The 16,177-nt window shown below is 55.6% G+C and overlaps 1 protein-coding gene and 1 long non-coding RNA gene across 11 annotated transcripts in view; one reads left to right on the top strand and one right to left on the bottom strand.

Moving 5' to 3' along the window:
* ZHX3 (zinc fingers and homeoboxes 3) overlaps positions 1-13,348 on the top strand; it is a 125,248-nt gene extending 111,900 nt beyond the window's left edge. For 8 of the 10 annotated variants that reach the window (XM_072801036.1, XM_072801029.1, XM_072801032.1 and 5 more), the window contains 2 exons: positions 2,177-5,200; positions 7,179-13,348. In XM_072801036.1, coding sequence (XP_072657137.1) covers positions 2,329-5,200; positions 7,179-7,189 — 2,883 coding nt within the window. In that variant the 5' untranslated portion in view covers positions 2,177-2,328 and the 3' untranslated portion in view covers positions 7,190-13,348. The remainder of the gene's footprint in view (positions 1-2,176; positions 5,201-7,178) is intronic. The other 2 variants (XR_012018598.1, XR_012018597.1) reach the window with 2 other exon arrangements.
* LOC140618469 (uncharacterized) lies at positions 12,201-14,945 on the bottom strand. The gene is made up of 2 exons (XR_012018602.1): positions 14,422-14,945; positions 12,201-13,539 (listed from the first exon to the last, which is right to left on the bottom strand). It is a non-coding gene; the product is annotated as an uncharacterized lncRNA (long non-coding RNA).
* Between the last annotated feature and the right edge of the window lie 1,232 nt (positions 14,946-16,177).

Raw genomic sequence — 16,177 nt, 5'->3', positions numbered from 1 at the left:
CTGGATACAAGCCCCTTATCAGATACATGATTTGCAAATAAACTCTCCCATTCTGTGAGTGGTCTTTTTTACTTTCTCAGTGGTGGCTTTTTTTTTTTTTCTTTTAAAGATCTTATTTATTTATGAAAGACACACACACAGAGAGAGGGAGAGAGAGAGAGGCAAAGACACAGGCAGAGAGAGAAGCAGGCTCCATACAGGGAGCCTGAATCGGGGCTCGAGCCCAGGTCTCCAGGATCACGCCCTGGGCTGAAGGCAGGCACTAAACCACTGAGCCACCCAGAGATCCCCCATAGTGGTGGCTTTTTGAAGCACAACCATGTTTAATTTGATGGCATCCAGCTCACCTGTTTTTTCTCACATCACTTACAGCTTCAGGTATTCTATTTGATGTCCTCAGTGAAAATCCGATTTGCTCACTAAATACGTAACTGCATCACTCTTAGTTTTCCTGACTTGGAATTGTGAAGCACTTGGCTTAAAATGTGTGCCAACAGTATATAGAGGATCATATAAATATTGATACTTATTGAGCTGGTGAATCCATTTCGGTGCATTTAGCCTCAGGAAATAATTTGATAGAGGAGATACATGCTATTGTATACAATACATGTATTGTAATGCCCAGAGGTCATTTCACTGTGAGAGTGGGACCCTGGAAGCCTGTTCAGGAGCAAAGGAGGGTGACTGATTATATTCCTAGTGCGACATTACGAAGCAGCTATCGAATGTTATCATTAAAATCTTATTTAATGAACATGTTTGTGGTGGAATCTTCAATAAAAAAAACAAAACACAAGCATGTGTCCAGTATGACAAAAATATGTATAAGATACCTGGACTAGGAGGAAGGGTATACAAAATTATAGGCGGTTTTATTTTCTTCCATTTCATCTAATACTGATATTTTATCTTTGCAATTAAAAATATTTTTAAAATGTGTGTCTAACATTTCAGATCAGTGAGGCAAAAGGTGACAAGCTGTGAGGTCTGGTGTGTTTATTCTTGTCCCACCCCAACTGGTTTTGTGGTAGGAATGATCTATCAAAGCTGTGATCATCAGGGTGAGGCTTGCAAACAGAAAAATAGTTGGCTGTGTGTATTTAAGAACTTGAATAGAAATATTTTCATTCTCTTCACATTTTCATATCTAAACACTGATGATGACGTGATTTTGGAATTAGAATTACTACTATTTTAGTCGTTATTAGCATTACACTTTGCTAAAAGAAAGGTAAGGGTGATTATGGTGATATTATGTTAATAGGGGCCGCAGACACACTTTCCTCATGGCAGCTCATGAAAGAATTGTAATTATTCGAAATTTTCAGCATTTGAAATACATTTCAAATGGATCAAATATTTTAAAGTTATTTTTTTTAAAGGCACTAAAGGAAATGAAAAGGTCACCACAACCCGAGGTCACATGTAGAGTGCCTACCCAGGGGGAGGCCACAGGTTGGGGTGGCTGCGCACAGAGAAAGCACATACAGCTTGCTGTACGCCAGACTGGGTCTGTGGATCCCCTGACCCTCTGACCTTGGGCTCTGCCTGCGAGATGTGGTTCAGGATGTAGCCAGTACCTGAGGCGATTCTCCTTCAGCGGCCTGGGCAGCAGGCAGGGAAGGGCCACAGCAGGGGACCCGGCTCCTGTGGCAGCCAGCCTCCCCACTCTCCACTTCACACACCGCAGCTGACTAGGCCTCTGGGCCTGACTTGGGAGAAGCAGAGGCGGCGTCTTGTTCTCATATGTGGGAAGGCTATGAAAAGAAAAAACCCTCGTTGGCCCAAACATTTAAACAAGGATTACACTAGGATGTTTTGTTCTCACTCTGACATGGTCAGAATTAATTTGGAGGTCCAAAAGAGGATTATTTTGTTGTTGTTGTTGTTGTTGTTGCTTGGTTTTTGAATCTGAGTTACTTAATACAAGAATACAGAGGGAAATACAAAACAAAACACATGTCTTAAGTCTGTCAAATGGTATTGGAATATCCCCAGGTCATTCTTCAGGGTACTGTTTTGTTGGTGTTTGGGGGGCTCCACATTCAAGTTGCTGGTGAACTTTCTCAAGAAAAGGCCCCGATGGGAGAAGGCAAGCAGTGGGGTGCATCTGGGTATCAGAGTACACAGACCTTAGAGATCATGATCATTTGTTTTTCCCCTTCCTCTTTAGGTTTAATAGGAAAAGCTTGCTTTCTGCAGACAACTGAAAAAACTGCCTTTGGAAACTGTTTCTTTGGCCTGCATGGAGCAGCTGGGACTTACACTGTGAGGCCCTTGACGGGACAAGCTCTCACCCACTGATCATCCAGAGTGATTGTCACCATGGCCAGCAAGAGGAAGTCCACCACCCCGTGCATGATCCCTGTGAAGACCGTGGTGCTGCAGGAACCCGGTGCGGAGGCCCAGCCTGCCGCAGCTCTGCCCGAAGGACCCCCGCAGGAGCTGCCCCCTGAAGTGCCAGCTACCAGCAGCGAGGTCGCCCAGACGGCCAGCAGTACCGACGGCGCTGCCCTGGCCAATGGGCACCGGAGCACTTTGGATGGCTACTCGTATTCCTGCAGATACTGTGATTTCAGATCCCAGGACATAACCCAGTTTGTGGGACACATGAACTCAGAGCACATGGACTTTACTAAGGACCCAACTTTTGTCTGCACTGAATGCAGTTTTCTGGCAAAAACTCCTGAGGGACTTTCTCTGCACAATGCCAAGTGTCACTCGGGGGAAGCCAGCTTTGTGTGGAATGTGGCCAAGCCAGACAATCATGTCATCGTGGAGCAGAGTGTCCCTGAGAGCACCTGCACTCCTGACCTATCGAGTGAGCCCAACACTGAAGGGACCGATGGACAGGCTGAAATCATCATTACCAAAACCCCAATCATGAAGATAATGAAAGGCAAAGCTGAAGCCAAAAAAATTCATACACTCAAGGAGAACCTCCCCAGTCAGCCTGTGGGTGACACGGCCTTACCAAACCCCTCAGCTGGGGAGAGTGAGGCGAAGGAGGGGGATCACTCCTTTGTCAACGGGGCGGTCCCGGTCGCTCAGCCAGCCAGCAGCTCGGCAAAAGGGCCGCATGTGGCCAATGGTCCCCTGCTGGGAGCGGTGCCGGTTCTGCCGGCTGGTCTGGCACAGTTCCTCCCCCTGCAGCAGCCGCCCCCCGTGCACGCCCAGCACCACGGCCACCAGCCGCTGCCCACTTCCAAGTCCCTGCCCAAGGTGATGATCCCACTGAGCAGCATCCCCACCTACAATGCGGCCATGGATTCCAACAGCTTTCTCAAGAACTCCTTCCACAAGTTCCCCTACCCGACCAAAGCTGAGCTCTGCTACTTGACTGTTGTCACCAAGTACCCGGAAGAGCAGCTCAAGATCTGGTTCACAGCCCAGAGGCTGAAGCAGGGCATCAGCTGGTCCCCCGAGGAGATCGAGGACGCCCGGAAAAAGATGTTCAATACGGTCATTCAGTCCGTACCCCAGCCCACAATCACTGTCCTCAACACGCCCCTGGTGGCCAGTGCCGGCGGCGTGCAGCACCTCATCCAGGCCGCCCTCCCGGGCCACGTGGTGGGGCAGCCCGAGGGCGCAGCGGGTGGCCTGCTGGTCACGCAGCCACTGATGGCCAATGGGCTGCAGGCGCCCAGCTCAGCCCTGCCGCCGGCGGTCACGTCGGTCCCCAAGCAGCCCACTGTGGCGCCCATTAACACTGTGTGCTCCAACACCACGTCGGCCGTGAAGGTGGTCAACGCGGCCCAGTCGCTGCTCACGGCGTGCCCCAGCATCACCTCCCAAGCCTTCCTGGACGCCAGCATCTACAAGAACAAGAAGTCTCACGAACAGCTGTCCGCCCTGAAAGGAAGCTTCTGTCGGAACCAGTTCCCGGGGCAGAGCGAGGTGGAGCATCTGACCAGAGTGACGGGCCTCAGCACCAGGGAGGTGCGCAAGTGGTTCAGCGACCGCCGGTACCACTGCCGGAACCTCAAGGGCTCCAGGACCGTGCTGCCCGGTGACCCCGGCGCCATCATCATCGACCCCGGGCCCGAGGCGCCCTTCTCCCCAGCGGCAGCCAAGGCCCCCGAGGTGCCCTGCGGCCCGCCCGCGGCCACCCTGGCTGCCCCCCCTTCCGCCAGACGCCAGGCCTGGCACCAGACCCCCGACTTCACGCCAACCAAGTACAAGGAGCGAGCCCCCGAGCAGCTCAGAGCCCTGGAGAGCAGTTTTGCGCAGAACCCTCTTCCTCCCGACGACGAGCTGGACCGCCTGAGGACGGAAACCAAGATGACCCGGAGAGAGATCGACAGCTGGTTCTCAGAGAGGCGGAAGAGAGTGGGTGCCGAGGACACCAGGAGGGCTGATGGGGGCGCTGCTCTGGAGGAGGAGGAGGTGGTGGCTGTGGCTGCGGAGGACGAGGCGGGGGACGAGGAGCTGGTGGGGGACCTCAGGGTCCCCGGCGAAGATGGCTCCCCGGAGGCGCTCGGCGGCCACTTGCTGGCGGAGCGCAAGGTCAGCCCCATCAAGATCAACCTCAAGAACCTGCGGGTCACCGAGGCCAACGGCAGGAGCGAGCTCCCGGGGCCGGGCGCCTGTGAGCCCGAGGAGGAAGGGCCCGGCAAGCCGGCCGAGCAGCCCCCCGGCAAGGCGAGCTGCAAGAAGACCGCCCAGCAGCGGCACCTGCTGCGCCAGCTGTTCGTGCAGACGCGATGGCCCAGCACCCAGGACTACGACGCCATCATGGCCCAGACTGGCCTGCCGCGGCCTGAGGTGGTGCGCTGGTTTGGGGACAGTAGGTACGCCCTGAAGAACGGCCAGCTCAAGTGGTACGAAGACTATAAGCGGGGCAACTTCCCCCCAGGCCTGCTGGTCGTCACCCCGGGCAACCGGGAGCTGCTGCAGGGCTATTACCTGTCGCACAAGACGCTGTGCGAGGAGGACCTGCAGAGCCTCTGCGACAAGACCCAGATGAGCTCCCAGCAGGTGAAGCAGTGGTTTGCGGAGAAAATGGGCGAGGAGACCCGGGCTGTGGCGGACACAGGCGGTGAGGACCAGGGCGCCGGCGAGCCCGCGGCTGGGCACAAAGGGACGGGGGACGCGTATTCGGAGGTGTCGGAGAACAGTGAGTCGTGGGAGCCCGGCGCCCCTGAGGTCGGCTCGGAGCCCGTTGATGCCCCGAGTCCCCAGGCTGGACTTCAGCTGGGTAAGGAGCCCACAGGGGCCAGGGTCATCCTCTGAGGGGAGGGTGGGGGGCCTCCCTGACAGGCCGCTGGGACGTCTGCCCTCCTGAAGCTCCCTGGCAGTGGGACCCAGTGGCTGGGCTGCTTCAGCAGGCGCCCTGGGAGCAGAATAGGAATGTGACCTATGATCCGATATATTTCCTGGGTCTTTAAACCTGTGCATGGGAAGGTACACAGTGAGCCTACAAGGGTGTGAGCTTTTCTAGTCATTTCTCAGCGGTGGGAGAATAGGTCAGAGCGCCATCGGAGTCAGGCAGGACCACAACCCCTGGGTAGGAGAGAGCAATGGGACTGTTGGAGAAATTCAACTCAGGACTGCGAGCAAAAGGAAAGCGGCGCTTGGATTGCCCTTAGGTAAGGGAAGTGCTTTCATTTAAATGATGAAAGTTCCATAATTTACATTTCTGTTGCTCTTTCTGATTTGGAGTAATGGAAAATCATCTTCTCTCTTAGACATACATGGAATCAAAAGCTTGAGTTTCATTCCTCAGTTTCTCCAGATCATATCCCTGGTATTAACCCTCAAAAGAAAACTTTATTCATGAGAGACACACAGAGAGAGGCAGGGACATAGGCAGAGGGAGAAGCAGGCTCCCTGCAGGGAGCCAATGTGGGACTCGATCCCAGGACCTGGGATCACGCCCTGGGCCAAAGGCAGATGCTCAGCCACTGAGCCACCCAGTTCCTGAAAGAAAACTTCAGAAGATGATTTTATTGAAGATAGTTTTGAAGCCACGGACAAGTCCCATTGTGGGTATCGGGTCCCGACCCTCAAAGTTCCCAGCCTCCCCCTTGCCTCCCCATCCTTGGGTGTTTGCCTCCCCAGAGGCCTCATCACAGGATGGCCAGGAGCCACGAGACTTAGCTCTTCACAGGGGGCTGTGGAAACCAAACAAGTGTCTGGATTCTCAGATTCTCCGATTTGGGGACCTTTAGAAGTTGGTTCTAGGGCCTGGTATTTCCAGACTTGATCTTGTTTTCCTGAAGGGCCCCATGAGTCAGTGAAGCCCTCCTGGGGAGTGGTGGGCTCCAGGGAACAGGACTGGCTTCTCAGGGCTGGTGTCTTGGGCACCTTCTCCAGCATGGGCCTGCCCTTGGGGAATGCCCACCCCCGGCTTGCTGGCAGTAAAACAAATTGATTCCTTTTTCTGTTTGTTTAAATTAAAATTTCGCCGAAGTATATTCTTGGGTAGCTGGAGAGAGAGGGTGGTGGTTGGTTATACAACCTTGTGAATATATTTAAAGCCATTTAATTGTATATTCAAAGATGGTTAAAATGGCAGCTTTTATGTTATGTATATTTTATCACAATTTAAAAAGAAAAAGCTAACCTGGAGGTGGGATGAGTAGGGTTGAGTCACAAGCGCTGGTCCCCCTCAGCTCCTAGGTCCACCACTGGGTGAAGTGTTCTGTCCCCGGCGGGACAGCAGATGGGGCACTGTGGCCTCATCCTCTTCTGTCTGAAGCAGATAACCCCTGGGTTCAGGAAGGGCTTGTCTGTTTGTACCCCGTTTCTCTGTGGCCAGCCTCGGAGCAAGGGCCACGTCGACAAGTGTCACAGACGATGAGCCTCTGAACAACCCCGCAGACTTTGACCTCAGGGGTAGAGGAAATCTGCAGAAGGTACAGACACTAGCCCCAGCTGCTGTCGTGTGAGAACATGGATTCTGGAGAGCTGGCGGGGAAGGGCAGGAAAAGGCAGATGGGGACGGGGTCCCGGGTGGCAGCTGCCTGGGGTTTGGTGGTGGGTCCCTGGGGAGCAGGTTTACCCTGCACACTCTCCTTCACCAGCCCTCGGGCTGCAGGATTGGGGGGTGGCTGGCAGGAGAGCCTTGCTCCCGGCATTGAGAGGTCCCCAAAGCGCGGCGAGGACCATGCTGCCTCAGGGGCTGTACAGGTGGCAGTTGATGTGGAGGTGACAGGCCTGTGTTTTCTCCTCAGAAACAGACTGAATTTGAACTGATTACTCTGAAGGACTGGCCAGTCCGGGATGCCGCCTGCCATGTGGAAGGGCTCAACCTGACTCTCTGCTGCCACGTGCTGTCCCCATGCCCATCACTGGGCATGCACGAGAGCTTCTGGAGGCCTCGTCACCAGCCCAGAGCGCGCCGCCACCTCCGGCCTGCCGCCACCGAGCAAGCCAGCGGGGAGAGTAGAGTTCTTGTCAGTTCTTCCTCCCACGATGTAGGGCCTTTCCTTTGCCTTCCAGTGGATAAAATAGTTCAGATTTCATATTCATAGACACGGAATCAAGTTTTTAACATATAAATCCGCCTATACACATTTAATAAAACATCAGATTATAAACACTTTCATTACATAGAAACTTTGGTTAGCAAGCAGTACGTTGTCTTTTACATCATCTCTGAAAACGCCCTGTGTCTGTTCTCTGGAGATCCTGGGCCGCGTGTCCCCTGCACAGTGGGCAGGGCGCACCAGTCTGAAGCCCCAGGCGCCCCTGTGCGCCCGTCAAGGGAAGGCAGTATCTTTGCAGAGGCCTCCACCCCGGCGGCCAGCACCGGGCCACCTGCTCGCCTTGCCCCGTGGGCGGATCAGCGGGCACCGCCCTCACCTGTGAGCTGAAAACCCACTGCTCACCAGGTAGCCTTTGCTCACCGCCCTCGTACGTGGTTCCAGCTGTTCTTCTTGTTTGTGGGAGTTTGAATCATGGACCAGAACTTTTCAGTTATCAGATCAACTTAAAGAAGCATTTGTTGTTAAACCTGATGTACTGACCTATGTGCCCATGTTCTTGTTGTTTCTTTTTCAATCTAGATGTGTTGAGAGTGAGAGGAAAATTGGAAAAAGAAACAGGCAGGGCTGAAAGTAGAGGTGCGCGGACCCGGCACGTGGCTCTGGCCGCTGTGGTTTTTTGGAGCCCTTGACCCACACTCACTTCAAGGCTGCCTGTGTCTGGGAAGGAAGACCCGCACTCGGCTGGGAGTAGGAGTGAGCACTGCTGGGATCTGGGGACTTGGGGCGGTGCTGCATACGGAGACCGACACGTTGGGGTTCCTGGCAGCACACCCGGAGGACTCAGGGCCCCCCGCTGAGGGCCTGTCTGGGTGCTGGACATCACTAGACAGGCCCTGCTGAGGATGTTAAGTTCTGCACTATGTCCCCAGATTTGGAAACAAGATCGTCTACTTAAGCCTAATCCTCATATTCATTTTTTTTTTAATTGAGAAAAATCACAGGAAAAGGTGCTTTTGAAACACTGGGAAACTGGCTTACAAAGCTGTACTACATGGTAAATCCCCATTTCCCCCAAACTGGCTGCTCTGAGAGCAGCGGCAAGTGGAGACAGGGCAGCAGAAGTCATGTCCCCCGCAGCTCCGCTCGCCTCCCGGAGACCACCTGCCTCCCAAAGCACCGAGGCCTTGTAAGCCTGCTCCTCCCGGCCAGGGCGGGGTGGGCGGCACCAGGGGCCCCCGAGAGAGGGCAGGGGCTTGGGCACAACAGCCCATGGTGGGTGGTGCTGTCCTCCTTGCCCGCCCTGGAGCTGGACCAGGGGACGCATCTTGCTGGCTTGGCTCTAAGGCGAAGATGGAGGTGGCCCTTCTGCCTTCCAGGAGAGGGCTTTCGCTGGAAACCAAAAGCCCTCGAGCCCCCGTTCTTCTAAAGTGTCTTCTGCTCTCCTGGGCCCAGTAGGGACCACCTCGTAGTTGTTTCAAATGTGACATGTGAGCACTTGGCAAGTCTGTGCCCCTTGTTTGTGTCCTTTGCATTGGAGCATGAAGCTCTTTAGCCCCAAAGACGTCTCGGCAGAATTGGTGAGCGGCGATTGCCTTCCTTCAGAGAACAGACACCTGGAGCTTTTCCTTTAGTGTTTATGTACGTGCAGATTAATTTATATATACACATAGATACAGGACAGATACTCATCTGATATTTTCTGATAAAGTGCACATCTGAGGTGGCTGTTGGGGAAGGTAGCCTGTGTTGGAGGGAAGGCCGGTCCCCTGGGAGCAGCTGAGGCCACCCGGCCAGAAACCGTCTGAGTGCCTGAGACCCCATCCTGCCGCCTCACTCCCAGAGCCCCGCATGCACTGCACAAGGGGCTTTACAGAGGATTTTCTTGGTTATTTAAGTTATATATCATTTACAACCCAAACAGCAAAAGAAAAACTAAATTACATGGTGGACAAGTTCATGCAGGACGTAGCGACCCGGCTTCGGCACCAGCCCAGCTTTAGAAGGTGGAGAGGCTACAGGCCTGCCCGCCTGGGCGTGTTTTCCTCAGAGGTTAGCCCTGCCCAGTGGCCAGGGCCATCCCACAATGGCAGGACTGCCCAGGTAAGGAGCCCCGCAGACAAGACTGTCCTTCCTCCTCCCTGCGCTCTGGACCAGAGCAGACGGTGGGGTTGGAGCCCTATACTCGCAAGAATCAGAAGAATCAGACGATCAGAGGTGATGGCAAGAGGGCCGGCAGGGTGGGTGAGCAGGTGCCCAGGGCTCTGGGTGCTTGGGGAGCACAGCCAACCTGGTACACAGACCGACACAGGTCCGGAGTTTGGGGGTGTGGGACCGCAGCAGCAGGCCCTGTGTCCTGTCGCAGGACAGATCACTGTGGTTTTGCATGCTGTCGAAGGGTGTCTGTGATTTCGCCTCGGGCAGACGGCGGTCTGTGGGCTGAAGAGTTGAGAGGTGGGGTTAGTCTCTCCTGAAGAAAAGGCTGTTGTATGAGGTGACTCATCTTTCCCCTCTTTGTATGCACGTGGACTCGTCAGAGATAGTAAAATATTTCAGTGTTTCTTGTCACCTATGTCTGGCACATGTTTGGTTTATTATATTTTTTACATGGGGTTGTAGATTCTGTTGTAATAGGTGAAACCCGATCACCATTCTGATAAAGGAAGTCTGGGTTTATGATACACATACTTTACATATTTTGATTACTTATTTTAATTCTTGACTATTAAAGGAGGGTTTTGATTTGAGAGGAGGGTTCTCATTTTCAGGAGCCTCCGGTTCCTGAAATAGAGGGCCTGGTTGGATGGCCTGTTGGCATTTGGGGTTTGGTAGTGCTGTGTGACTTGGAGCTCCTGGCTTGGCCAAGTGACTGGCGGCTGTCCCGGGGGACCAAAGCGCCTTGACCCGAGGCCCTGCTCCCTGTTCCCCAGAAGCACGGCTGTGGGAGCCGGGCAGAGTTGGCGGAGCTCGTGGGCTCCCAGTGCACGGATGGCGGCATCCCAGCTGGCGGTGGGAGGCTGTCCCACCAGGAAGTCTCCGCATGGTTTCCAGGCTGAGATGTGGCTCTTCAACCTCAGTCAGTGGCCCAGTGATAGGTCTCGTGTCACCTCCCTTTCCCCTCTGGCTCTGGGACATCTGTGCCAGGCTGATTCCAGGGAGGGTGGGTGCCGGCCTTTCCCTGCACATCCTCGCGCAGCTCCCGCCTGTGCCACCTGGTCTCCGGCCCTGTCGCCTCTGTCTTCCTCTTCTCTTCTCAGAGCAGCTTTGTCACTTTAACCGTCACAGCCCAGGTGATCCAGGCATTTTGTGAGGGCAGAGAACCGGCCAAGAAGAAAGCCTGAAACCAAATCAAACCTGGAATTTGGGCTTTTTCTAATCTCCCCTCTTTTTTCCTTGCTCAGAGTTGATCTGGGGCAGGTTATTGGTTTGGCTCACCTTTTGTATTAAGTTTAAATTCTCCTTTAGTCCCTCGATGTGCAGGAGAAGAAATGCTGGAGAAGAAAGATCCCATAGATGCGCGAGGATCCACACGACTGAGTTCCGGGCCAGAGCCAGCAGCTGCCTGGGCCAGGAGGCTAACCGGCCGGGCTCTGCGCCCTCCCATCTGGAGCTCCGTCTCCACGTCTCCTGACTCTGCTTCCTTTGCGCCCTTTCCTGAGGAGCACAGGCTCGCCTGGCCTTCCTGCCCAGACCTTGGGGGCCAAGTGGGTGTGGCTGGGGGGAGCACCTGCCCTGGAGAAAGCAGGGCGTGGGGAGCCCGAGCCGCCCCCTCATCGTCCTCTCCCCCAGCCAGACTGTGGTCTGAGGCCATCATGATGTTTCTCTGGCCATTTGTCACAGCCAAGCTGTGCGACACCAGGGCTGAGGAGGCTGGAGGCAGCTTCTCGTCAAAGTGGGGTTTGTGCTTGGGCCAAGTGACCGCGGAAGTGACGACTGTGGGTGCTTCTCGCTGCCTACCCAGTCCCGCTCCACCTCCAGACGGAATGGAGAGGCCTCGGTTAGCGTTTGTTTCTGCCCGAGTCTGCGGTGCTCCTGGCACAGGGTCGTCCTGGAAAGGGGTTTCTGGAACTGACCCAGCAGGTGTGTGCGGGAGTGAGGTCAGGGGTCAGGGTATTTTGGCCCTCGGGGCGATCCAGAGCCTGCTTTTCTGTCGTCAGTCCTGAGCGTACGTCGAGACAGGCCGCTAACCTCCTCTCCTCTGCACGGGGTCCTGGTCCTTCCCCACACTGGAGAGCTGACAGCCGGCCCCAGCGGGCAGCAAGCCTTCTCCGCCAGAGTCCAGAGCAGGGGTGGAAACCGGCGTCTGGCCTGGGCCAGCAGGCCCGGGTCACCACATGGACGAGGGTAGCAGCAAGCACCCGCTGCCTTGATTTTTAAAAATCCTATCTTTTGGTTTGCAGGCTTGCCAGGATCCACAAAGAACCTCCTGCTTGGCTGTCACCGGCCCAAGGCTTCTGCGGCCCCCACAACCTGGCCCTGGTGGCTGCTCGGTTCGGAGCCAGAGGCAGGGTGAGCACAGCTGGCAGGACTGTTCCAGGGGCACGAGGTGGCCTCGTCTGCCGGGGGTCTTCCTGCTGCCCACGGGGGCAGGTGGCGAGCGTCTGAGTGTTGACCTGCTGTAGGTGCCTCTTCCCTGGAGCCCGGCTCTGCCGCGTGCTCACACATACACCCGAGCACTCAAGCGTTAGGGGCTTTTCTTGGCTGATGCTCTAGGCCTGCCCTTCCTCTCCAAGACAAGTGGGTGACTTAGAAGGGTTTGAGGTGTTCGGCTGGAGCCGAAGGTGGATTGTCCAGGGTAGAGGCTGTTCAGAGTCTGAATGGAGAAAGCTGCACACGCAGGGTCTCTCCCCAGGCCCAAACCCCAGAGGAAATGCGCTGGCGGAGGGTGAGACTCTGCCCCCTGGGTGGCTGGTCTGTGATTTGCCTTTAAAGAGAGAGGTTGTCACCCATCCCTGGTCCCTGCCCGTCCAGCAGTCTCCTGGCAGTTTGCTTGAAATGCTGGTGGGGCGGGAGCGCCAGGATGCCTGGAGCTGGCTGGAGGGGGAGCCCGGCTGCCTTCAGCAGGACCCTGCATGGTCAGCGGGCACTCTGTGTGACCAGTGAGAAGGGGTGCCGCCCCGCCCCCCGTGTATGGGGGTTCCTGTGGTGCCTCTGGGCAGCCTCGTCGTTCAGCTGTGTTGGGGGGACCCCGACTGGGCCAGGGTAGTTACTACAGAGGAAACACGCCAAGCGTCCTCTCCCCCCTGCCGGCTGTTGCTCACTGAAAGTTTACTGAGCAGTCCTGGCGAAGTTGGGGAGGCTTCCCCGGCTGCGGGGTCCTTCCCGGTGGCCCCGACTCCTGGTTCTACCCCGCCCCCCGCACCTTCTGGTCTTCGATGCCACAGGAGGGCTGGCAAGGGCTGTGAGTGGTTTGCCTTGGTGCGCCTCCTGTCTCCCAGAGGTGGCACAAAGACGTGATCATCATGGTGCTAAGGAAGAGGCCACTGGCCCTGCTTGTCCAGAGGCAAATGGGAACTTGACCGAACTATCCAAGAAGCCCCCGGTCCCGGCCGCCAGGTGTGAGACCAAACTGAGGGGCATACTCGGGGTCCAGCCTGGGTGGCGTGGGAGATTTTTACCCCCGGGGTGGGGGGTGGGGGGACGTGTCTCTTTTAGAATGATGTAACTTGCCTTTGGACCGCGGCTGTGCTGAGGCGGAGCAGTGGGCTGCCCTCTCCGGGCTGCGTCTCCAGGCCTCATGAGGTCCCCTGTGGGGATGCTGCTATTTCTAAGATGCAAATTGCACATTTCCTAGATTTTGTATCTGTGGATTTGGATGAGGGAGCAGAGCCAAACTGCTTATACAATTTGGTATGGGCCGAAATGGTACTTCAAATCTTTTGATTGTTCCTAAATAAAAACCTAAATTTCACGTTTCACATCTGCCGAGTTTCTTTTGTGGGGGAGCCTGAGAAACTAAAAACACCTGACATCTGATTTATTCAGTGGGCAAGCCCGACCTTAAACTCAGCCCATTTCAGGAAAGCTGCACTCACCGCCTCCCACACTGCTGTGTCCGTGGCACTGGCTTCCACGTGCTGAACTGTGACGTTCTAAGAAATTACGCTACCTAGACAAAGGCAGAGGAGTCAGGCAGTCGTCAGGCGTCTGGTGAAAGGACGCTGGCAAGTCCTTCTTTCCTGTCTTTTCCCCGGAGAAGAGCCCTGTGTGCTCAGGAGGGGCCTTGGAGGAATGCTAAAAGCCCCATTTCTAAGATTCAGAGCACCTGAACCTTGGGGTGGTCGAGGGCCTTGGGGTGGTCCGCCGGGGCAGAGACATACCAGGGTAGGCCAGCGGCTCTTGCCCCTGGTGGACCCCAGGGCCTGTCCCTGACTGGGCCCTCCTGGAGGCCGGCTTAGGCCTTGGGAAAGCAGCTTTGTGTCAAATGTAAGGCAAGTGCTTGGGAGCTAGCCCCACCTGGTGCGGGACCCTGAAGCCAATCAGCCGGGCCCCCAGGGTGGGTGCAGACTCAGGCAGTGGCTTCCAGGCCACACCGGTGGAGAGTTGGCAGCAGAAGCCCACGGGGTGTTGCCGGGAGCTTCTGTGGGGCTGCTGCATGGCCCACAGGCAGGAAACAAGCCCTGCCTGACCCCTGATCCCAAGTCCCCAGGGATAGGGGACCCCAGGGATAGGATAGTCTCCAGGGATAGTCCCCCGAGGAGGGGGGACTATAGAGGCCCCAGTGAGGGGTGGCAGCCTGACGCAGGGCTGGACCCCTTGAGGGAAGGCAGGACCTTACTTTGTTCTAATTTGGTGGGATAGGCTGCCGCTGTTTGTAGTGGTCTCTCCCTTCCAAAGAACAGCCATGGTGGGAGGATAGGGGCTCAAATCAAACGACGGCAGAGTTCCCAACCAGCCCCAGCCTTCAGGTGTTGTTCAGGATGTGGTCAGGAGGGGGGCCTTGTGTTCTCTGCTCAGGGCTACAGATCCTTGTTAATGGCACTGTCCTCACCTGGGGTCCGAAACCACTCCTGCCTGCTCATTACAGGGCAGCCTTTTGAGAGGTGTTCTTGGCCTGCCTGCTCTTTGCAGAAGCTCTAGAAAGCCCGATCTTGCAGGTAGTGCTGTGTGCACGTGTCCACTGGATGAGGAGTCCAGGCCTGCCCCTTGGAACGCAGCCTGCTTGTCCCCGGTCTGCCAGCCAGCCGGGGGTAGTTCCTATTGGAGACAACAGGGGACTCTGCCCAAACCGGGGTCTCATTCGGTTCATCTGAGCAGCTTTTGAAAAATACCTGCAGGGCTCTGGGTACTGGTGTTTTTCAGGAGCTTCCCAGGTGATGCCTGACCCAGTGGGTGGGAGGCAGTGCCACCTCAAACTGCCTCCCCACCTACTTGTGGGGCCTCACGCGGCAATCGATGAGGTCAGGGCTGGCTGGAGGATGCGGGGTGAATGTGATCAGTATATCTGCATAACTGGGGGTTGTCATGTTTGCCGCTAGGAGGAAGGATCAGGGCACTGGCATCGAAGAAAGGCAAAGGCAGTGTCCCAGGGGAGCTGGGGGCAGGGGGGGGGGGGGCCGGCAGGAGACAGGCATGCTTCAGGTCTGAAGCCACCACAGGGGCAGCAAGAGCTTTCCTCCCAATGTCATACTCCAGAAAGACACCTGTTCAGTAAGTGAACATATGTCCTGATTAAAATAAAAATGACCAACACCAGTAAGCCAAGCACGTCCTGTGATGACAGGCGGCCCCTAACTAAAGGGCTGGCACAGAACCGCTTCCTTCACAGAAAAGCGCTCCCCTGGCCACAAGAATCTGGAGTGAGAAAACTTGGTCCGGGGAAGTCCAGGTTAACTACCCCCACCCACCTTGTCTGTGGGAAAAGGACCATCCTTCTGAGTAGGTCAGAGGAGCTCAAGGAAGAAAGCCAAGGGGCCAGCAAGAGCCTTAGCAGTAGGCGCTCTGATGCTGGCAAGCCAGCGCAGTGAAGGAGCAGAAATGCTCCCAACTGATCCAGTTCTCCGGGGTGGGGGTGCTCAGAGGGGCCTACGGTCTGTATCTGTAACCTGGGAAGTGTTAGGTCTTTGTGGTCTGACTTGTCAAACAAGAAAGGGATGATTGGAACCTAGAACTCCTAATCACCATTGGACTGGACTTAAAAAATCTTGGTCTCTCCATGCTTCGTTTGGTATATGCATTATCACACCAGGGGTGTAGTAATTACTATTTTAAGAACCAACTGATTACATGTGTCTGCATCTTTTCAGTGACCAATCTTTTCAGGCTCCCCGGGCTGGCTTCTTCTGCCTGCCCCACCCACCCATCAGGCGGGCAGCTGTGTGCGCGCATTTCTGATCCACGCCAGCACAGAGCCAGGGGACGGTAAGGGCAGGGCCTTTTCAATCAGGTCTGGGCACAGAGATTTGGTTGCAAGCTCTTGAGGATTTTCAACCTACTTCTGGAAGCTGTAGGTTTTTTTGGAAGGAGAGGCGACTATGGAACTGGGAAGGGACTCTCTGGTTGCTTCCTGTTCACCTCCAGAACTGACAGGCCACAGAAACTCGGGCTTGCACGCAGGGAGGCCAGTGGCTACACTCTACCCCCACAGGCCCTCTGCAGAGGAGTCAGAGTCAGAGCAGAGTGTGGCCTCACTGCACCTCAGAGCCCAGAGGGGAGGATCTGCTTGACCTGGAGGTTGCCAAAAACCTCCCAACCTGCCTGCTCTGCAGAATAACCACCTGGCAACTTGTCCAGAGTTACCAAGTCTC

The sequence above is a fragment of the Canis lupus genome, chromosome 26 (genome assembly GCF_048164855.1).
Source record: "Canis lupus baileyi chromosome 26, mCanLup2.hap1, whole genome shotgun sequence".
In the NCBI taxonomy this organism is placed as follows: domain Eukaryota; kingdom Metazoa; phylum Chordata; class Mammalia; order Carnivora; family Canidae; genus Canis; species Canis lupus.
The sequence above is the reverse complement of the archived record's forward strand: the minus strand, read 5'-3'. Positions and strand labels throughout refer to the sequence as shown.